Source organism: Python bivittatus, unplaced genomic scaffold (assembly GCF_059951505.1).
Source record: "Python bivittatus isolate LINGU-HERP-01145 unplaced genomic scaffold, Pbiv_v1 ctg000700_np1212, whole genome shotgun sequence".
Taxonomy (NCBI): Eukaryota; Metazoa; Chordata; class Lepidosauria; order Squamata; family Pythonidae; genus Python; species Python bivittatus.
The window spans coordinates 58214912-58237829 of NW_028277098.1; the positions used below are offsets into that span (position 1 = coordinate 58214912).

Here is a 22918-nt window from a genome sequence, read left to right on the forward strand (position 1 = left end):
TTGTGGACTTCATATCTTAAAGTCACTGAGAAGCACTGCTGTAGTATCTTAAATTTAACCCTTTGTCTTTTATTAGTCTATGTAAAATTTGTTATATGTCTCTGCCAGTCATTTAGTATCTTATTTTAAATTTTTACTGGAATCATTTGGAACAGAATATTAAGCTTGTTGGAATATTCATTTTTATGAATATAACCTTTTAAGGTTTTATAGCCTTTATAAAAAACCTTTTAAGGTTTTCAAGATGTTGAATTCTATGTGTCATACTAAGTCCTGCATTTATGTGGTGTTAAGTGGAATTGTATCTTCTAGCCATGTCTTTTTCTTCTCTTCTGTAGGGCTGTAATGTTATGGAAGATCAGGATCTTCGGGAGATTGGTATTAGTGATCCACAACATCGCAGAAAACTTCTCCAAGCAGCACGTTCCCTTCCTAAGGTTAAAATAATAATCTATTTTTATATATAGAAAGAATTGTTTTAATGTCAGTGTAATGATGGATAGAAAACTGCAAAGCATTTCTTAAAGATTAAAATAGAGTTTATTATGGTCACAGTCCAGACTTGAAAATAACACACATTAAAAATAAAAATATGAATAAAAACCCAAAACAGAATAAGTATGTTACAATTAATGTTAAATGTTTAGCATTACTTAAATGTTTAAGTAAACCTGAGATTATGACAGGTGTGGGGCAATCTGTAGCCTTCAGGCTGCTTTCATATAAGCTTTAGCCTAATTTCAAAGCGTGTTAATAATTTAGTTCAGACCTCTAGCAAGAGCTATTTGTAATGACCTTGTTGTTGCCTGGAGTCACTCTGAGCATCACACACAGGTGGCCAATTTGAATCTGCATCTCTCCAATGTCTCTATAACACTGTGGGAACTTGCTTACTAAGTACTGTCATTTTTTGAGAAGGCATAAAAGAACTAGCAATGTTTGTCATGTAGGAGTCAAATTGTAGAGTACTGTAGCAAAATACCATGTGATCACACTGAATATTTCTCTGGTTGAATTTTTGTGAATTGCCGAGTTACACCTTTTCATTAAGGACCATTGAAAACATTTGTGGAATAGAGTGAAAGAACATGTTTCCAAGAGATGAGTGCTGACAAGTTTTACCTGTTATGAATGGGATTTTACTCTTGAAGTTCTTGATTTTTGGATTTCTCACTAAATACTTTCTCACTAAATAGCAGCTATGATTTTTGTAACCCGGGCATTACGTCAGGTTTATATAGTTAGGCTATACGTAACCTGGGGAAGATAGGTGAAAGCTGGTCTCCTTGAGGAGACTGATCAGTACTTTGTACAAAGAAAGGGCTCTATCTATGATAGCCTGGGATTAGATAGCAAATTAGAATGATATAATAGCTAAACCCATCTTCCTAAGAAACCTTAAGGGGGTTTAAAGGCTAAATCTGATTTTCACCAGTTGTGCTGGTATATAAATACGGTTGCAGAAGACAGGATTTGGGGGAAAAACAAAAGCTGAATTCCATCTATTCAGTGTAGAGTCAATTTATCAAATGCTTTAAGAGTTTCTCATGTACCTTCCTTCTTAAGTCAAGGCTTTTTGAGACAGAACACCTGGACTAAATTGGAGAGTCAGATAGGTTCTTACACAACTCTATAGACAGTATATAGAGTGAATGGATATAATAAAAGAGACATTGCTGTTTAAAAGGTACATTTTGAAAAGAATGCATAAATAAGAAATCAGAACAAATTATATCATTCACTCTAACGTTAGTCTTCTACTGTAGGGATTTTGTTCATAATGCAACTAAAACAGGAATGCAAGAACATTAGACATCCAAATAAAAAGGAAGACTGCTGGAAACTAAAACACTGTGTCTGTGTATATTTCCTGAACGGCTGCAGCAGCTGCCTTTAAGTGAGCTAGATTTGGAAAACAGGGTATCTTCAAGCATAGCTTGCCCAAGAAGATTGGCAGAAAATAGCATAAGGAGTAACTACCCCCCAGTTAAATTTCTCGTGCTTTGGGGTTATTATCCTTTCACCCAGGACTTCTGTAGATCCAGGTTTCAAAGCAGGTATCAGATTTGTGGACATGGCAATTCTTGTGAAGAATTTATGATCCAGATTTTCCTTTAGAGCCCAAGAACTTTGAAGGTGCTTCGCTTTTTCTTTCAGCTATTTTGAGCAACTTTCTGGTCCTTAGGCAGTGCTAAACTGTAATATAAACTGTATAATAACACAAATCTGCTTGTTTTCCTTGCATTCCAGAAGGCTGGGGTCAATAAAAGAAAATGCTGTTGAATTCAGTTCTAAAGATGTAGTATCTCAACTTTTATTATCTTTGACGGGGAAGAGAATTGGAGAGAGAGAGGGAGGGAGGGAGGGGGAGAGAGAGAGAGAGATTCTTTAGGCCCAATAGGTTATTCAGCAGTTTAACTCTTAAAGAAATATCCTCCAAGTCTACTTTTCCCCTACAACTAAAATCAGTTGTTACAACCATCGCACCTTTTGTGAAACAGTATTAACGTTATCTAACTTCATTTACATTTTAGGGGGTATTATTGTACCATACCCAAACTAGGAGTCTCCATACTCTCCTCCCGTCAGGCCTGTTAGGAAGTATATTTGGCTGTTGACCAAACAATTTTTAAAATTAGGGTGAGGATCTCACTAATAAAAGCTGCATCTTACCTCTCCCCTTCTTTATATTTTATGACCTAAATTCACTTTGACTCCTGGTTGTTAAAGGAACTGTGTGACTAACTAAGCAGTGCATGACACTGACTGCCCTTTTTCTGTGAAAAAGAACTGTAGAGAGAGGTGTTAAACAGAAAAATATGTGGATGTGTTGTCTGATGCAAAAGCTATTTGGGTGGCATTTTGGAACAGAAAAGTAACAGATTTGGCAAAACTTTAAACTCTTCCCACCAGTTTTGCCTTCCAAAATTAATATTATATTAGTACTTTATGGGAAAAGGGGAGAACTACTGAGATTCAATTAAATGCATTGTGTAGTTAGCCTAATGATTCATTTCCACTTAAAAAAGTTATTTATATCTTTGCTCAGAATGCCTTGTATAGTTGAGCGCAATCTGACAATCACATTGAAATATCTAAAATGTTTAAGTGTCATTCAGTTATAATGCTGTACTCTTTGTGTTCTTTACAGGTGAAATCTCTAGGCTATGATGGGACTCAACCTTCAGTTCCCACATGGCTTGACTCCCTGGGGCTTCAAGATTACATTCAGTCATTTCTGTCAAGTGGCTATAGTTCTATAGACTCAGTGAAAAACCTCTGGGAGCTAGAATTAGTGAATGTAAGTTGATACTTCACTGAATTCCAGTTGAGATCACAATTTGGACACTTCACTGTGTTAGGAAAAACCCTAGCATTGCAACTGTTTTGAGGGGTGGGGGAGAAGCCACAACATAGGAATCTTTTGTAACAGTATATGCTAACTTTGTTCTTCTCTGCAGGTGCTCAAGGTGAATCTTCTTGGCCACCGTAAACGTATAATAGCCTCTCTGGCAGACAGACCATATGAGGAACCCCCACAGAAGCCACCACGATTCTCTCAGCTAAGAGTGAGTTGTTTTCATGTTTCAGTAATGTTTAGAGAATAAATTGCTCAATAATTGCTTAGAGAACTATACCATGGTTGTCTTTATGGGTCTTGTTACTTTTTCAGATTCTCTTTTTACTAAGGAAGGTTTACAAAATAAATATCTTTTTCTTTAAAAACATCTCACTAGAAATACTGAATCATAATTTTAATATTAATTAATAGAAGATGAGTGAAGTGGTTTTACAGAACTTAAGCTGTCTCTTATGTAGATAGTTCTATTCACTAATTTTATTCACTCACTTCAGGAGACTTCTTCAGAATCAGTTCAATATTGCTTCACAATTTCTTGGTTGGTTGGTTGGTTGGTTGGTTGGTTGGTTGGTTGGTTGGTTGGTTGGTTGGTTTCCCTTGCTAGCCCAGATACACTCTAGCTCTGAACAATGGGGTTGGCAGAATAAGCAAACTTCCTTCAGAAACCATTATAAAGAAGAAGCCTCAAAATAATGAAAGGTCTACTGGTAATATTTTCTCTCTCACCCTTATTATTCCTACCTTAAAAACAGAACAGTCTTCATGCAAGTTCCTACATGAGTTTAATATAACATTTCTCTCATCTCTGACTATATCATAACTGAAGGGAAACATGCTAGAGCATATATTGAAATAGAACTGATGGCTCATTATTAGCCCTATGCCTTATAGGAATTATTTGAAATCCTATCCATTCCATATCTATAGAGTTTTATAGTTGCAGAACAATTTCTTCCTCCCTACCTTGGGAACCAAACATCTGCTGTGTATGTGATCACAACTGGAGAAGGAATTAGTCTAGTTTTTCCTTGAACAGTTCACTTCGATACTGACAAATCAGCAGCTGCAAAAGAGTCCCATTCTAGTATTACTTTAATGGTTATTCTTTAGAACCACATTGCACATTATAGTGTTTATGCGTGCATACACAATACTCTAATACTCACAGTACTCACCTAAAAATATAAATGTTGAATGTAAATGTCTTAGTTGCAACTATATGCATCAGCTATCAATGAATTGGTGTTAACTGTGATTTTCTGAAAAGCGTTGTGTCGAAATAGGGTTTGTCTACTGCATAATGTGTGAAATAGTTTTATATGTCACTGTATTTTTGGATAGTGTGGATTAAAGTTCATAATAAATTATTAGCATTAGCTCTAAACATGACACTGTTAGACTGTATGCTAGATGAAGAGCATTATTCCCCCAGAAAGGGAATTCTTTACTTGTCAGTGAAGTTTCAGAACCCTTTTCCTTCATGATGCCCTTAAAAAAATAAAGATTATTGGCTGTGCTTAAATAGAGATCCTGAGCTTATCACAGTTCAAAAGTGAATTATATTCTGTCGTAGCTTTTCCATAGTATCTCAAAATGCTGTGTTCCTTTTCTTCTGGGTTGTCGTAGGTTGGTACTGCTTCTGTGGAGGTAGTTCCTTGGTTTGATTTGGTTTTCTGTTTATTTGTTTGGCTGGTAGCCCATTTCAGTTATGGCCAGCTGTAAGTGACAGATACTCCAGCTTTGTAACAAAGGTTAAAACAATATAAGAAATAACACTAACAATCAACATGTGGGGTTCCTTTTGGTCTCAAGACTATTTCTGGATGGACAGATGGAAGGCATAGCCAAGAGACCCTTTGCCCATCTCTGGCTGGTGTGACAGTTGCAGCATTGCCTGGAGTGGGAGGGTCTGGCTGCAATGACTCATATCCTTTCCATCTCGTTGTTAGACTTTTCCAGTGCACGCTTCATGAGTGCATCTACCTTTGAAGATGGCTCAGAAACTACCGTTGGTCCAAAATGCAGCAGCCCACTTGTTGACAAGTGTTGATCACTATGGTCCCATTACACATATTCTGCAGGTCCTGCATTGTTACTCAGTAGGTTTCCAGACACAATTCAACATGCTAGTTTTGACATATGAAGATTTATATGGCTTGGCACCAAGGTAATTCCAGAACTGCCTACTTTAGTCAGGGTGCACCTCCTGAAGACAGGAGAAGCTGCTACTGGCATTCTAGTTCTGTGAAGTGCAAAGGGTGAGGCTAGAAAGCTTCTGTCCTTGCAGAAGTTAGTGAAGATCAAACTTTTCTGAAGTATCCTCAAGGAATGATTGTTAACCATCAATATTTCATTTGTATTTATTGGTTCCTGTAATTTTGTTTTGTTTTGATAGTGATTTTACTGTTTTGTGATATTATTGGTGGGGGGTTATTTTCTTACTATGGATGTTTTAATATAATTTATATTGTGGTAAGACACTGAAACCCTAGATAGTTTGGTCGCATATGCATTTTAATAATGATAATAATAATAATATCAAACTTACAGACATTGCCATCTACATGGCCTGCATACAAGAAACTCTAAATATAATCAACAAAAAGAGCAGTTTTTAAAATGTCCATATCTCTGATTTCAGTGCCAGGATTTGATATCCCAGACATCTTCACCTCTGAGTCAGAGTGACTCCTGCACAGGGAGGTCTGCAGATCTCCTGCTACCTTTAGAAGATGCTGGGAAGAAGAGACATGAGAACATCCATGATATTGCATCTTATCCAAGAGCAGAGAAGTTTAGGACACAGGTCAGAAGAATCTAGCCTTTTAAATTGCTTTGATAATTTTTCTTTGCAGATTCTTTTATACTTTAAGATGTAGCAGAAAACCAAAAACCATTTATGCTGCAGAGCAGTAACCTTCATAGAAATGGCTAGCCTTGCAGTATCTGTATCAGTTTCTCTGGCCTGAGAATCTTAGGAGCAAACTGTGGCTGTAGCACTGAGATACTCACTGTAGATACAACAGCAGTAATGCATCTGTATTGCCAAAATCGGGGAGGGGAGGGGTGACTAGTTCTGAGTGTTCTCTTGACACTGTGTCTGAGGCTGGGGAACGATTGATTCTTTCCTCCCCCAGTGGAGTAGCCATTTCCGTCTCCATATCCTGTATTGCTCGGCAGCGGCACTGTGCCTAGAGGCAATTATAGCTCACCAAAGAGGCCAGGTATTATCTGATCACAAGGATGATAATTATACAGATAAATGTGTGTTTTAGACAAGTTATTAAAGTAAACTGTGCTCACATTTATCAAATTGGCCTATCTTAATCCATTTGTTACAGTAAGACTTCAGAATAGGACTTTAACCATTCCTTCTGTATGACGTATACAACACCAACAATACAATACAACAACAGTACAAAAGTAGTCCCACTTTTTCACCAATAGCCTAAAACTTTGAAAAATTAAAGTATTTCAGAAAATAACACCATGCTTGTCTTTGTTAAAAAGCATTTGAAATCCTGATTTTCACTAACAATTTTAATTTAAACATTTTAGTCTGATTATTTTTGTATACAGTATACTGATTTTGCATATCCATAGATACTTTTTTGTATATATAAATAGGTATTTATATATAGCTTGTTATAGTTATCTATAGGTATTTTTATTTTGGAATAAAACATTTTAAATGACTTGAAACGGAAGTACTCTGTATAGCATGGGTTCTTTAGCATTTATTAATCAATTCCTAATGAAAAGTTCTGATTTGAAGTTATTTTTGTTGTAGGAGGAACACCGTGAATCAAAGCTTACACTCAGACCTCCTAGCCTGGCAACTCCCTATGCTCCTGTTCAGCACTGGCAGCATCAGCCAGAGAAACTTATATTTGAGTCCTGTGAGTATGAAGCCAATGTAAGTATATTCTTAGTTCTTGTACTCTGTGCATAATCTTGATGTCCTTGTAAATTTTTACTAATTGCTATTTAGTTTAGTGAAGTTAGGTTTAGTAAGTTTACAAAGCTAATTTCAGAGGTTCTGAGCTAACAGGAGCATTTTGGCTAATGTGTACCAATATTTATACTATCAAATACTTATTTTCCTGTTTTAAACAGTATCTAGGGTCCATGTTAATCAAAGATCTTCGAGGAACAGAATCTACACAGGATGCCTGTTCAAAGATGAGGGTAGGTATGCAATTTATAAAAATCCTCTGATACCGTTCTGAAAAATAAACTATGTATTGTGTAACTCCAAAACTGAAGATTCTGCTCAGGATATAGATTAGATAAAGTTATTGACTGCAAATGCCTTTTTAATTTCATTATCCTAACCTACCACTTGCCGTCTTATCTTGGCCATACAGTATAGCAGATTCATCTAAGGTTTTAAAATATTTTGAAGTCTCCTTTCAAGCCTTGGTCACTTGTGACAAACAGTTAAAGGCCATTTGTATCAGGACCCATTGTTTTATAAACCCAAATGGTAACAACTATGTTCCAGCAGCAATAAAGATCTGCAAGCACAGATCTGTAATTATCTTAACTTGGTTCCTCTCAAGGTTATCCGGACTAAAATTTTAAGGGCTTTATTGCAAGTCCATGGCACATTCCCAACTCTGTTAAGAATCTGTTTTAATATCTATAGAAATCTGTATGAAGTATTGCCACTTAAGATTTTGGAATAAATTAATATCCTTTAGGAGCTTCCTAGCCCCCTTGATTTTACAAGTTAATTTTACCACAATATGGATGGTAGATAGTAATTTAGCCCTAAAAAATTGCAGTATTTCTGCCCAGTATCTGATTTTGATTGGTTTCAAGAGAGCTTGGTCTGTGCTGAAATAGCAGGTTTTTGACATAGATCTGCAAAATGACTTAAATTCTAGTTTCATCTGAGTTAGGGTGGGCTTGTATGAAAGATCTTTTTCAACTGCCACTTTGCTAATATGTCTGTCTCACAGGAGATCCTCAGTTTAGCCAGAGATGTTTTTTCCTCATTACTGCTGGGAGATTTAACAGTATCTTCTTGCAAATACCCTGATGGGGGAAGTTGAATCAGATGTATTCTACGCTATTTCTTTTATTCAACTTGGCACAGGGGTTTAATAGTGTCTTTAATAATAAACAGTCATGGAAGTTTAGAAGAGGAAATCATTCTTCTCCTTTTAACCCACAACTGCAATTTCTGAAAGGATTGCAAAATTTTGCTAAATTGCCACTGTGGTCTCTCATGAAATATTATAGTCTTTACTATTTTGTACATTACCTATGTCACTACATTTTAGTTTTTCTGTGTGTGTCAGTGTCCTCTGACTATAAATAAAAATAATCTAATTTTCAGCATTTTTTTTCAGCAAGTATGTGGCAGTTCATTTCCAATCCAATCTGTATCTATTAATTGGCTTTTTCTCTTTTATAAAGAAATCAACTGAGCATATGAAGAAAACCCCAACAATAATATTATCTATTACTTATAAAGGAGTGAAGTTCATAGATGCAGCTAACAAGGTAAGAAAATGCTTCAGCTCTTGATTAGTATTCAGCCTTAAGTGATAAACGATAGTGCCGTAGTAGCATGAACTGAATATTGATCTATTCGACAAATCCTCAGGCCTCATCAGTAGAAAAACAAAGTATTCTGACAAATTGTGTAAAGATTGTCAGACTAGTTTTCCTTTATTAGGTGCTGTTTCCTTCTCTTCTGACACTGTCACAGTTGCTATTAGAGAACCCAGGCTATTCTAAACCAACCTGCTCCTATCCTGAAGGTTGGTCAGTCACATACAACCTCCAACTGTACATGTTGTGCTACAAAAGGAGGCCTCAGCTGCATATCAAGGGTATTTTAATAAAAGTTTGAAGCTTTGGTGGCAAACTAAGGTGCTGATGTCCAGGTTCAGTCCCTGACCACCGCACAATAAAATTGGGAACCTAACCTCTCCTGAAAACCTAGAGTATATACAAGTATAGTTTTGCAGCTTAGACAATACTGAGCTAAATGGATCAATGGTTTGTAGGAGAAGGCAAATTTCAGTGTGAGCAGTCTGTGATTTGTACGCAAGTACAAATTAATGTAATGAAACCTTGTTTTGTTAATATTTACTTGTGGTAATTTCACTATACATATTGAGCAAACAATTGTTTATGTGTGGCAGAACGTAATTGCTGAACATGAAATTCGGAACATCTCTTGTGCTGCCCAAGACCCAGAGGATCTCTGTACATTTGCCTATATCACTAAGGATTTGCAAACTAGTCACCACTACTGTCATGTCTTCAGTACCATTGATGTAGTAAGTAATATAAACAAGTTGATGCTTTGTTTATGGAGACTCTGTGTTCAGCTTAATGAAAATTATCTATAAGTCACTGGGCTGGAATGAAATCCTCTGTGAACAGGAGGTGAACGTCCAAGTGATAGAATGCAAGGATGTAAGCAACATACACTGGCCCCTTTTTCTCTTTAAATTGTCTCTGGATCTGAAAGGACCAAGTATGTGTTGTGGGACCATCGTATTTCATCACTACTTTCAAACATATCTCAACAGTAATCTTCAGTATTAAAAATAAAAAGCAAGTTTCTTTAGCCTTTTAAGTGTAATGCCAAAATATTTTTCTCAATATACAGTATGTTCTTTATTTAGGTCCCATTAATGTATGCATAACAGATTGTGTTGTCAAAATGGCAACGTGTATAATAACATCACACAAATGCCACAGTTATGTTGTTGTTTGATACAAATAGTAACTTGTTATTTGATACAAATAATAAGTCACAGCATTTGTGTGATGTCATCACGTGTCATCTTTTGCCTTCCCTTCTCTTTCTGCCCCTTTCCCAAACATATAGGAAGTCAATTGCATTCAGATTTGGATAAAAATTAACAAAATTTTGCCAGTGAACATCATGTTGTTCATTTGCTTCTCATTTTGAAACTTAAAAAACACACACCCTACAGTGCTTTTTTTCTGCAAACACAGAAATAGCTCTTCCAGGTTTCCTCCAGATGTATTGTGCTGCAACTCTTGTCATTATACTTTCTCAGGGATATTGAAGTTGACGTTGTACACATTTGGAGAATATCATGTTAGGGAAGGCTTGTCTAATGTATTGGGGAAAAAAAGGAATATATTAGAACTGGTGGGGGGTGTTGTTGCAGTATTTGTGTGCACACACTATAACTTTAATGTGGAACTGTGCTAATAGCGCAGAATTCTGAAGTTTTCTTCAAGTCCTAAATACTAATTGCAGACATTTTGTGACAGCAGAAATAGGTCAAGTCCCTTCCCATATAAGTAGCTTCCTCTCGTCTCATCACTCTGCATTATTAGAAAAGGAACTTAGTTGCAGTTTAAAAAATGTTTGAGAGTAATTCAGCATTGTTGGACTTATGCGATACATTGCTATTCATACAGGTACTCCTTGCTTAACGACCATTCATTCAGCTACCATTCAAATTTACAATGGCGCTGAATGGACTTACGACCCATGCCCGAAGTTATGGCTGTTGGAGCACCCTCACAGTCAAGTCATCACAATCTGGGCCCTTGGAATCAGTTCGCACTTATGATTGATTGCCAAGCACCCTGCAAACATGTGATCACCATTTGCAAACCTCCCTGCTGGCTACCCCAGAAAGTCAATGGAGAAACCGACAGGGAAGGTGGCAAGCCACTGCCACCTGCCGAGAAGACTCCCTCTTGTCTCTGGGGGCTGGCTGAAAAAATTCCATGGCTGAAAATCCTGTTTTCAGTGCTGAAATCCAAGCAGGATTTTCAGCTACGGAGTTTTTTCAGTCAGCCTCCAGAGACAAGAGGGAGTCCCCTTAGCAGGCGGCAGCGGCTTGCCACCTTCCCTGCCGGCTTCCCCATTGACTTTCTGGGGAAGCCAGCATGGAAGATTGCAAATTGCATGGAGCTTTTTCAGCCAGCCCCCAGAGAAATCCAAGCAGGATTTTTAGTCACACAGCTTTTCCAGCCAGCCCCCACTGACAAGAGGGAGTCCTTTTGGCAGGTGGCAGCGGTTTGTGACCTTCCCTGCTAGCTTCTCCATGACTTTCTGGGCCAATGGGGAAGATTGCAAATGGCAATCACATGATTGCAGGCTGCTGAAAAAGCTCCATGCCAAAATCCAAGCAGGATTTTCAGCCACCGAGGATTTTCACCTCCAGAGTGGAGAGGCTTCAGAAGTCTCTTGACTCTGGGGCTGAATATTCAAGCACTTCTGAGGCCCTTGCACGCCCAACCCACACCACAGTCCCACGCACTCTTCCCAACCCTCCCTCACACCCTTTTGCTCCCTCCCAACCCAGCAGCACCTGGGGCTTGCAACTTCCTGCCGGCTTCCCCGACTGACTTGATTGTGGGAAGCTGGCAGGAACTTGCCTTGCCTAATGATCCACAATTCTCGCTTAACAATGGCAGCTGGGAGTGTTGGGATTGCAGCTGCTAAGCGAAGCAGTTACATGATAATTCGCTTAATGACCGCATTGCTTAGTGACCTAAATTCCAGTCCTAATTGTGGTCGTTAAGTGAGGACTACCTATACAATGGTGCCTCGGTTCACGAACTTAATTCTTTCTGCGACTCTGGTCGCGACCCAAATTGGTCGCGACCCGAATCAAATTTCCCCATAAGGTTCAATGTAAATACGGTTAATCCGTTCTGACCCCTCCGAATTTGGTCACCCACCGATTTTGGTTGCGTCCCGAATCAAATTTCCCCATAAGGTTCAATGTAATTACAGTTAATCTGTTCTGAACCATATGTATTTTTTTTTTAAACCACAAAAATATGACACAAAGTACAGCACGAAGAGAGAGAACGCTAACCTTGCTCGACGCGACTTCTGGCATGGAAGGCGGGTGGGGAGGCGGTTATTGCTTGGAGGGAGAGTCCCCCTCCCTACAGGAAGCCACGACCACATGTCACAGCAGGGAAAATGGCCGCGGATCCTGTTCGTCACCCAATCCGGCGTTTGCGAACGGAGGCAAAATTTTGCGAATGGAGCTGTTCGTGACCCGAATTGGTCGTGAACAGAAGCGTTCATGACCCGAGGTACCATTGTACCTCATGGTTTTCAGAGTTCACGAAAAATAGATTTCCAAAGAGCATTCAAACACATATCAAAACTACAGTGCCATTTGAAAATATTGAAAATAAAATGTGATATTCTGTTCAGCTCTGTTAAATACTCCCAGTATGATTCTTTGAAATATATTAGTTTTTCTATAGTGTTTCTATTATTTCACATCCTGCAGTGTAAGCAGCAGTGATTCTTCTTATAGGAATTTGGAAACAATACACATGCTAATTTGGTGAACATTGTAATCTATATTGGACTATAGTATACCAAAGATATATAAAGATCTATCATGTTTGTTGCCCTTCAATCGTCAGGAAGTCTTCATGAGTGACAGTGAAGCTATCTCTGCCAGCAGCCAGGAACCAGATTTTTCATTATTTCAGTTCTATGCTGAGGTGCTTCTTGGGAGAGTTTCAGGGGATTTGTATAATCTAAAGCTTTATCAACTATGTGCTGCTTTAGTGATATTTACACCTGTCAGTTAGCATGTTTATATACTCTTTTAGTGCCAGGAAATACACTCTGAAGAGTGGAAAGAACTCAGTACTTGGATGCTCATCCCTCCATTCTCAAGTGTGATGCAAAGAGGTTTGGAGGCCCAATAGCAGGTGTTAGGTTTAAGAAGAGGTTTAAAGAGAACAGCTGTCAAGCAACGAAACTGGCATATAATCTAGGTATACAGAATTGTTATGGTGCCACACCATCATCTTTCTTGAAACACATCTTCTAGCACTGCCAGCGTAACATTTGTTTGAAGCCACTGGGGAAGTTTATCTGGCACTTCAGGGTACTTTACCATTAACATACTGATGATTCTCTCCTTTATCAGCTGAATATGCCATCAGTCTTGTTCTGAGGGGACAGGTCTACAGTTTGGTGATCCTCTTGGACTCACAGCTATACTGTACTGACAGATGAAAGCATAGCCAGGAGACCCTTTGCCCAACTCTGGCTGATGCTCCAGTTGTGAGATACATACATGTTTTAATTTGATTTGATATGTATAATCACCCATCTTAAACAACTCTGAGTGACTCACAAATTTTCTTTGGGCAGGAGGGCCTGGCTACAATGACTGATACCTTTTTCACCATGCAATTTGATTTCTACAATGCTCTCTACATAGGACTGCTTCTGAAGACCATTCTGGAACAACAATGGCTTAAAATTCTGTGCTCATATAACACTAGCCTTATGTATCCCTTGACAAAACCCAACGTCTTGTGATAGGCAAGTTCAGTCCAAATGGAATGCATGTAATTTAGGATCCAAGGACAAAGCCCCCAATTCTGAAATACCCTTAGTCTAATAACTACAAGAAATTTATCTTAAAGTCAACTATTTAAGAGAAGTAGATCTGTGTGTTTGAAAGGTATAATCATCATAGATGCCTATATCCACAATGAAAAACTGTGAATAGGTAGCAAGTTAATAAGAGCACCTCTGACAAAAAGTTGAATGTGAAGATGAGAAGCCAAGGATTTCTTCCCAATGCTGTCCAAAATAGTACTCATCACTGCCATGTTTGACTCTGGACTTGATGCTTTACACTAATGGACAGGTTGTGATTCTTCACCCAATCCAATGGCTATAAAATTAAGAGAAACTGACTTCATGCCACCTTGATTATTGCTGTAATAAATCATGTGAGCTCGATGCAGTTACTTACTGCAATTCTTATCTGGTCTGGATAGACTCTTAGACAGGAAGAAAGTACTGACTTCCCTGCTGGTCCTGGAAAGAGAAAAGATCCCTCTGAAGATAAAGTAGAGGAAATGTGATCACCTGACCAGATCCTGACAAGACACCATCATGCCCAAGAGATTGCTCATCTATTTTAAACCTGGGGCCATCATGTCTGAGATTGCCAAAATGGCTCCCCAAATACAGGTAGTCCTCGATTAGCAACTGCCTTGGATAGTGGCTGTTTGCAAATACAACAGTAATAAATGGTAATAAACAGTAGTAAAAAAAAAAAAATTCCAACCAATGCACGCACTTACGCCCACATTTCTGCGCCTGACTGGAATGAGGGTAACACTGGCATTGCTGCATGAGATACCTTTATCTAAATGAGACAGCAGCAACCAGCAATCTGCGTGCTCTTGCTCACTCTCTCGCTCTCTCCCTCTCCCTCTCTCTCTCTCAGAACCAACTGCGGTTGCTACACAAGGACAGCCTGTAATCGTTCTCTTCTGAGATTAGAAAACCATAGATGTGCCAGACATTGTCAGAGATTGAGATAACTCTTCCAGTTTTTCTATAGAACTGTGAACTGCAAGTAAAGGGAAAACCTCCAAAAGATGAAAAAATCTGCCTCCCTCACAGTGCCATTAGGTTCTTTGCTACTGTGCTATCAGTCTTCAGGCAACAAAAGCAATATTGGTTACAGCAACAATTTCAGTACAGAATATAATCCAAAATTGCCTCTAAAAACATCCTTGGAAATAATACCTAATAATAAAAGGAACAAAGAAAGAAGAAAAGAAAGAAGAAAGAAAATTTGCAGAAAGAGAAAAAAAGGAAAAAAAGCTTTCAATTTCTTCTGCAGCAAATGTAAATACACTTACAAAATTAACTCTTATGCTATGATTACAAAAAATCTCACTTTATCATCCAGGTTTTTTTCTAATCATCAAAGTACAATAGCATCTTGTGAAAGGTTACATATGCACAAATGTTCATGTTTCAGGAGATTCCAAAACAGATTGGTATGAAACAGAGATAGTATTCACGTTTCTTATTCTGTACAGTGGTCCCTCGGGTTACGAATTTAATCCGTTCCGTGACTCTGGTCGCAACCCGAAGCAAATTTTCCCATAAGGTTCAATGTAATTACCGTTAATCCGTTCCGGCGTCCGCGGACCACACATCAACGGCGGAAAAATGGCCACGACCACGCAGCAGGACGGAAAAACGGCCACGGACTGCGCGGCAGGGCAGAAAAACGGCCGCGGACCGCGTGACACGGGCAGAAAAATGGCCACGGACCGCACGGCAGGGCAGAAAAATGGCCGCGGACCGCACGGCAGGGCGGAAAAACGGCCGCGGACCACGTGGCATGGTGGAAAAATGGCCGCGGACCACGTGGCATGGGCGGAAAATGGCCACAGATGTGTCACGGCGGAAAATGGCCGCGGATCCGGTTTGCACCCCGAGGCGGAGTTCGCAAACCGAGGTAAATTTTTGCGGCCAGAGCTGGTCGCAACCCGAAAAGTTCGTAAGCAGAGGCATTCATAACCCGAGGTACCACTGTAATTGAAACTCTCACCAATTCTCTCATATAACCACCTACTTTAGGTAAAAGATGTAGTATTCCTATATAGAAATTGCAATACTTTCTATAACCCATTCTTTGAGGAGGGTTTTACATGCACTTAACATTTATTGCAATGTGGAACTTACTGTTAAATACCAGGTGATCAGTTAGCTGAAATTTCATATTAAAGGAATCAAATGTTATACGATGCCTAATTTATAAGATAACATTTAGTCAGCTCCTTGGAGGTACATCCTAAGTTACTTGTTTCGCTTTTAATAATAGAAGATCCACTTAGAGGGTATCTTCACTTACCAACAAGTCAACCTTTAACTACTTGGAAGTGATAGGATTAAGGTAAGTTTAGTAGGAGAGAGATTTTAGGTTTAAGTTCTTTTATATATTTATTGTTGGCCCCTAACAATATGGAGAATCCATATACTATGTATTTTCTATGAGCTCCATGGTTTTGGTTGAATGAACATAATAAAACTAATGATGAATGCCAGACAGATTGGCAGACCCAAAGATTCCCCAGTAAAGCTAATATAACAGATTTTCTGTTACTTTTAAGTAATGTGCACCTTTTGTTTCTTTTTTCCAAGAATCTAACATATGAAATCATTCTGACATTGGGGCAAGCATTTGAAGTAGCCTACCAGTTGGCCCTTCAAGCTCAAAAATCAAAATCTCCAGGTGTTTTGACTGCAGAAATGATAGAAACAAAATCTTCAAAACCAGTGCCTAAACCTCGAGCCAGCATGAGAAAGTCAGCAGTATGTATATTAAAAGCTTTAGTCCATTCCTATAAAACTATGCAAGTACTTAAATGATGTCTGAACATACCTTCCTAAGTTTATATATTTTCTGTACAAGACTGTTACTCTTTAAACTCCTTTTATTTCAGCAAATGCTATAGAGCAAGGGTGGGCCATCTGTGGCACTCAAGCCCTTTTAGTACCATCACAGAACACACTGAACATGTTTGGAAACCCACAACATAGTTTCTCATTGTTCTTAGGAGGGGAACATCTAAAAACTGAAATATTAAAATTGGCAAAACCCCACCCCACCCCCTCACGTTTTGCAGCCTTCAGCCTTCCAAAATATCTTGTGTGGCCCTTGACCACTTGAAGCTTTAGGGGATGCAAAATATTTCAAACTCAAAACATCTGTGCTTGAAACAGTTTTGAGTTCAAGGCAAGTTGTTCCAGCCATTCTGAGCATTTTGAACTTGAAAGCCTGTTTCAAGTCTGAAATTAGGCCCAGATTATTTGAGGCAACCCACTTCAAACTCAGATTAACTGTTCAAACTTTAAACATTTTAAATTTGAAATATTTAACACACCTCTAAAAAGCTTGCCCACCTCCTGTAGAGCCACTTCAGGTAAGTAAAAATAGACCACAGTTATCAAACAATAGAAAGAATAGCAAATTACTGTAGAAGCTGGACATTATTCAAATTCAATGCTTGTGTTTTAAAAACAAATACAGCAAAAATATCTCTCCATATAAATTATGGTTTTGTCATTTTTCTGTTATTTGGTGCATATAATTTGCGGGTGGCGGGGTAGGATCACAGACTGTCTTTGATTTTCCATAAATTACTGTATATTACCAACATTGGCAATTTGAAAAGTCAGAAAGCTGAGGGTGAGAATAGAAATGCTTCCTCTGAAAAGCATTATGGGGAAGAGTGACTTACTGATCAGTGACGTATTTTCTCACATTGTGATCTGATGAAGTAGATTTATTAATCCACTCTTAGTATAATGTCTCATGTTTCCTGGCTAAGAACTATACATGGAATCGCTGATTTGCAGTAACATGGGAAGTCACAAAAATATTGAATAGTATTTTTACTGTCTTTATAATAACTGTGCTGTAAAGTTACATTTTTCTTCATAATTGCTGTTGCTCAGGCATCTGTACACTTCCACTTACCATGAATCTGCTCTTTTTGTTGAAAAAACTAGTTTGGCTTTTATGTTGGCAATAAGAGTTCTTTTGTGTATATATGTTGTTATTCTCTCAAGCTTCCCCAGTAGGAACAATAGAACACATAATGAATGACACACAAATCCTAGTTAGTTTCTATTCTTCAACACTCCAAATCCCATTAATGGTCTTTGTTAACGAAACAAGAAAATAAATCTTCTGGAATTCTAGCCCATAAGATTTCTTTCTTGGTTACTCTCCTTTAATCTTACCTCCTGTCTGTGTTTTGCTTGCTCCCATTCCTCAGGTGCCGCTCCCTTCTGATAGTCGCTGTTGTTACTGTCACACCTGTACTACACACCGTCCTTCCTATCTACCGCTGCAGTCTGTTAGTCCAGGAGCTAAGGTCTTTACCCTTCTTGCAGTTTCTGGTTGTGAACCTTTTTCTCTAAGCACACCAAATCTCCTTCAGACTCCTTCATTTCTTTACCTTAGCTTTGATGCTCTTTATTCCATTCTGGATTAGAATTCCACTTTATATTATGTAAGGCAGATTTTGAGAAGTGTGCAGTAAAAACAACATTCTAGCTTTCTGACTGATCAGCTTCAGTCTGGCAGGGAAAAGAGTTCTGTTGACAGAGAATAAATCAAACTACAAAAACATATGAGTACAGTAGTTAGTTGGAATGTATTGGTTGAAAATCAGTGCAATTTTATTTTTTACTGAACTGCAACTAGATCATAATTATGTTTGAACAAAATTTAACTTGTTCATATACTGAAATGAGCTACTTCTGTTTTTGTTTTATGGAAATTTGATAGATTTTTCTGATAATCGTATAAGTCCTGTATCTAAGTTTTAAATGCTAGCCTAGCTATCTCCATCCCAATCTGCCTGTCACTGTACCTCAGTTTTAAAGTGCACCCAGTTTTAATTTCATATTTTCAAAGGGAGAAGGTTGCCTGAAATGTTCTTTCCTTCTAATATTTTCTAGCTGGAGCAACCTGAAGTGGACCAAGACTCCCAGTCCCATGCTAGTGTATCCTGGGTGGTTGAGCCCAAGCAGGATTCCAAGAGGACCCTCAGCACTAAGTATGAGACTACTATCTTCTGAAAACAAATCCTGCATCCAACCAGTCTAACTGTGCCTTTGCAGTCTGATCTGCCTGCTGTTCTAAACCTTCCTTTTCCCCCATTGCTGGCACTAGGCATGGCACCACCAGAGGCAGCAGCATAGGATTATCATAGACTAAACAGCATTTTTTATCTGATTTCTACTGAACACTGTGAATTCTCCTAAAGGAAACAAGGGTAACTCATTGAGAGAGCCAGCTGTTTTTAGATATCTTGAGAGGTGGGAGAAATGAAGCCTGTGGGAATTGAATATATATGGATTTGGGGAAACCAACTGGTGTTTTTGATTTTCTCTTCATGTTGACACTGTGAATATGGGGTGAAGTAGCACTCCATAGGGCTTTTCTGTTTAGCATTCTTATTACTGGATGGTTCTACAACTTCGTTCTCTCATATGCATTCTGTTGCAATCTAGGCTTATATCTCCACACTAAGACATGGCCACAACTGTTCCAACAAGTAGCATTCTTTTACCTGTCATCTCAAAAGACACTAACTACTGTGACATTGCTTGCAAACTTCTTGCTCACCTGATTTCTAGCATGAGTCCTGTTCACATTCTTGTCATCTCTGGATACCGGATTGTATGGTATAATGTAAAGGCAACTAGGCAGCATGATTCCTCCTATTGAGTATTTTTTTTTTCCCTAGGAGGCAGGCTTGATATAGATAAGAGAATGTTAAACAGGAAAGTTTCATCTCTTCATGTATTTTTGATCAGTCTCTGTAGGATTTACTGTTAAACCTTTCTGTTCATGTTAAGCAATCCAGTTATAAATAACTATTTAATCACATTTCCTCGACTGTAATTAGAGTGCATCTTTCAAAGACACACACTACCTGCTGTAAATAGGGGTCAGAGACTGATAAGATATCAGATCAAGGCAAAATGGTAGGAAAAAATGGTGTGGTATATTTGTGTTGTATTAAACACAGTTAACCTTTAGAAGAAAAGATGTCCAAGTTTTACACAGCACATTCCTAAATGTGCCTAAATGTGTAGCATCCCAGGCACATTGGAGTTACCAAAGTGTTTGTCATTCATCTTTCTCCAGGCAGGCTAGTAATCAGTATCTGACTCCTCATGTCTTTTCAATGCAAACTTTATTTAGCTTTTTAAACAAAGATTGCAAACATAGATTGAATTTTAAATTATTGGCTTTCCACTGACCCCAAAGCCTTTCCTTCAAAGCAGTAAGCTTTGCTATTATTGTGGAATTAAATAGCAGCTACTATTTTGGACAACAACCCCAAGCACTCAGTCTGTTTTGCAAGATGGACAGCAAGGTCAACTATGTACAGATGGTGTCTGACATTTGCCTACTGTCCTTATAATAATTTGTTCTCTATAAACACAAATTTTCTAGTGATTATCCAGACATTTCATATTATTCAGAATTTATACTCCAATTGAATGACCTTATGTAGACTACTGCACATTTCTCACATCTGGGGTTTGGTCAGTGACAACAGTATAGACTTCCCTCAATTGTTTTTTTTTTTTTATGTATAAACTCATTCAATCCCTATTTTTCTTTTCATTAATATTGTCCCCATTTTGTTTGCCTTCTGCCAAGCTGAACTACAGACATCCACGTTTCTCCATGGAAATGTAGTAAATGAGCAGAGCTCTAAGAAGCAGTGAAATCCTGGAGGTATGAAGATCAACACCCGGCTCTGGGATGTGTCCTTGGCTGCTCATTAAGGACTTCCAGAGTTGAGTGAAAAGAGTTCCAAGCCACAAGCTGATAAAAAGCAATATGCATTTCTAGCAAAAGAACTGAAACTTCCGCAGTTAAAAGACTGATGCCATGTATTTTAGTTCGAAATGTTTTTGTTTTCTTTATATTGTGAAATCCTCAATTTCAGCATAGCATTCATGGAAGTGAACAACAATAACTGCTAAAACAAAACATGAATATGCCTGTCTTATAATATAGCTTTACAATAATCTGAATATTAAATCGTATATTCATACTTGGCTTGGAATAGTTATAGGCGGATTCCCAACTTGATACAATATTAAATTTATTTTGAGGTACTAGCACCTAAGTTGAAAATCATTCATCCTTAATAGTTACAGTAATAATTTAAAAGGGTATATAATTTAAAATATTCAAATTTAAACTTCTTGACCATTCTTGAACTAGAAGCCTGGTATAAACCTACTTAACTGTATCACTGCAATATAGCTGTTTTGTGAAAGTATTTTTCCCTCCACACAATTTATAATAACTGGACTGTGACTTCTTGCATCTCATTCAAGTAACCTATTTTTTAAAATGTGATTGGATTGTGCTCTGATGGTTTGAGATTTTTTAGAAGTTTATTCACTGATTAGCACTTTTTATACTAGTTAATAATTTAAGAATGCTCATTTAAGTTCATAATTTAAGTATGCTTATATAACAATTTCAGAGTATAAAAAAGTGGAGATCATGGGCATTATGCTAAAACAATTTATTTCTTAATTCCACTAAAATGACTGCTTCTGATGGAAGCTGAGCTTAAAGATGAGTATCTTAAGCATTCACAGTCTTGAACACTGGTTTCAGTTGACTGTGATAAATAAGTATCTCTATCCTATCCAAGAAAAAGATGAGGAAGTGCAAATAATGCTTTGGTGGATATGAGAGTTTGATATACCCTGCTACTGTGTTAATGGATTATTTCAATTTTTGTTACTGCTGTATCATTAAGATGTAATTTAGTCTTACTCCATTTGATTAAAAAAATAGGAGGAAAAAGAATCACCATCCCAAATGGTTGAATTTGGGAATAATTCAGAGATTAATTTCTTGAAATACAACATTCCTTTATATGCATATGTAAATGATATGCTGGTGTTGGTATAAATATTACTGTACCAGTAAGTCTGTTCTGAAAGAATGCAAATTGCATTTTTGCTATGGAGGATAGGATGGATAGCCTTAGAACATATTGACAAAGATGATGAAAGCTTCCAACTTGCTTCTTCCAGCAATTCGGTGCTTCCTTTCTGAGTTTACGTGGACATAGCAATATCCATGAGTGCATCTCCTGATTAAGCATTCCTATTAAGAAGGCAATTCAAGCCATTTTGGACTTGATTTTTCCTAGTGATTTTAGCCGTTTCTAGACTCCAAAGTATTTGAGGCTCTTGCCTCTCTCTGAAGTTTTGCAACACACAGAGAAAAATACCATCTATTGCTGGCACTGAATTTGTTTACAGGTCCATTTAAAATACTATACTTACTGTAAGCATTCATTTGTGCTGAAATGACATCATCTCCCTGTGCTGCTTCTGCTAGAACTCCTTTTCAAAAAGGATATCCTAAAAGTATAGACCTATTTTTACTTCATTTGAGTCCAGGATAAGAACACTTTATAAATGCTAAGATGGATGAGCTGTTGCTTATCTCTTGAATAGAAAATCAGTTTATGAAAATCAAATTCCTGTAGGGTTTTTTTTTTTTTTTTTTGGTATGTGTTACACACTAGTATCAGCTCACAGAAACTGGCCTTTAGATTTTCTTAGCTTGAGAGAAAAGTCCTGAATTTGAGGTACATGACAATCTGCCCAGCCTTCTTTGGGAAAGAATTCTAAAGCAGCTTCAAATGAGGAGCTGTGCTGTTCTCGCAGACAGGTATCTAGTGATACCTCACTTTTTCAATACCTTCTTTGCCTGTGAAATTAAAGATGCTGGGTGATACTTCACTCCTACACTGCCTCTGTTTGCATGATCAGTATGAATGTCTATCAGCAGGATTTTCTGCTATGCTTGCATCTGAAGAAGGCAGGTAGATTCTTCATAATAGGCAGTTTGAATATCAACACTTTTATGCTAATTGTGATGTATGGCAGTGGGACTGATTTGTAATAAAATGTTATTTAATCTGTCTTCGTATTTTGATACTTGAACTATTTCCTTTTTATTTCCTGTATATAAAAATTATTCTGTCTCTCTCTCTCTCTCTTTTTTTTTTTTTGTGGTACCAAACATAACCAATCTGTGCAACAACATAGACTGACCTCACTACAACAAGGCGAGACTGTAAATATTTCTGAGCTTCCAGCAGTCGTTTTGTTGTTTGTTTTTCATAACTGTATGACTTAGAACTGAGTAAATTAATAAAATTAGACATCTCTGTATGGGT

General features: G+C 37.8%; 1 protein-coding gene across 12 annotated transcripts in view; it reads left to right on the forward strand.

The window, feature by feature from the left end:
* Nucleotides 1–22918, forward strand: part of ANKS1A (ankyrin repeat and sterile alpha motif domain containing 1A) — a 153734-nt gene extending 130816 nt beyond the window's left edge. For 5 of the 12 annotated variants that reach the window (XM_088153144.1, XM_088153145.1, XM_088153149.1 and 2 more), the window contains 11 exons: nucleotides 339–437; nucleotides 3152–3301; nucleotides 3462–3569; nucleotides 6003–6167; nucleotides 7152–7277; nucleotides 7478–7549; nucleotides 8786–8872; nucleotides 9520–9657; nucleotides 16314–16484; nucleotides 17954–18052; nucleotides 18642–22918. In XM_088153144.1, coding sequence (XP_088009270.1) covers nucleotides 339–437; nucleotides 3152–3301; nucleotides 3462–3569; nucleotides 6003–6167; nucleotides 7152–7277; nucleotides 7478–7549; nucleotides 8786–8872; nucleotides 9520–9657; nucleotides 16314–16484; nucleotides 17954–18052; nucleotides 18642–18761 — 1335 coding nt within the window. In that variant the 3' untranslated portion in view covers nucleotides 18762–22918. The remainder of the gene's footprint in view (nucleotides 1–338; nucleotides 438–3151; nucleotides 3302–3461; nucleotides 3570–6002; nucleotides 6168–7151; nucleotides 7278–7477; nucleotides 7550–8785; nucleotides 8873–9519; nucleotides 9658–16313; nucleotides 16485–17953; nucleotides 18053–18641) is intronic. The other 7 variants (XM_088153150.1, XM_088153152.1, XM_088153156.1 and 4 more) reach the window with 5 other exon arrangements.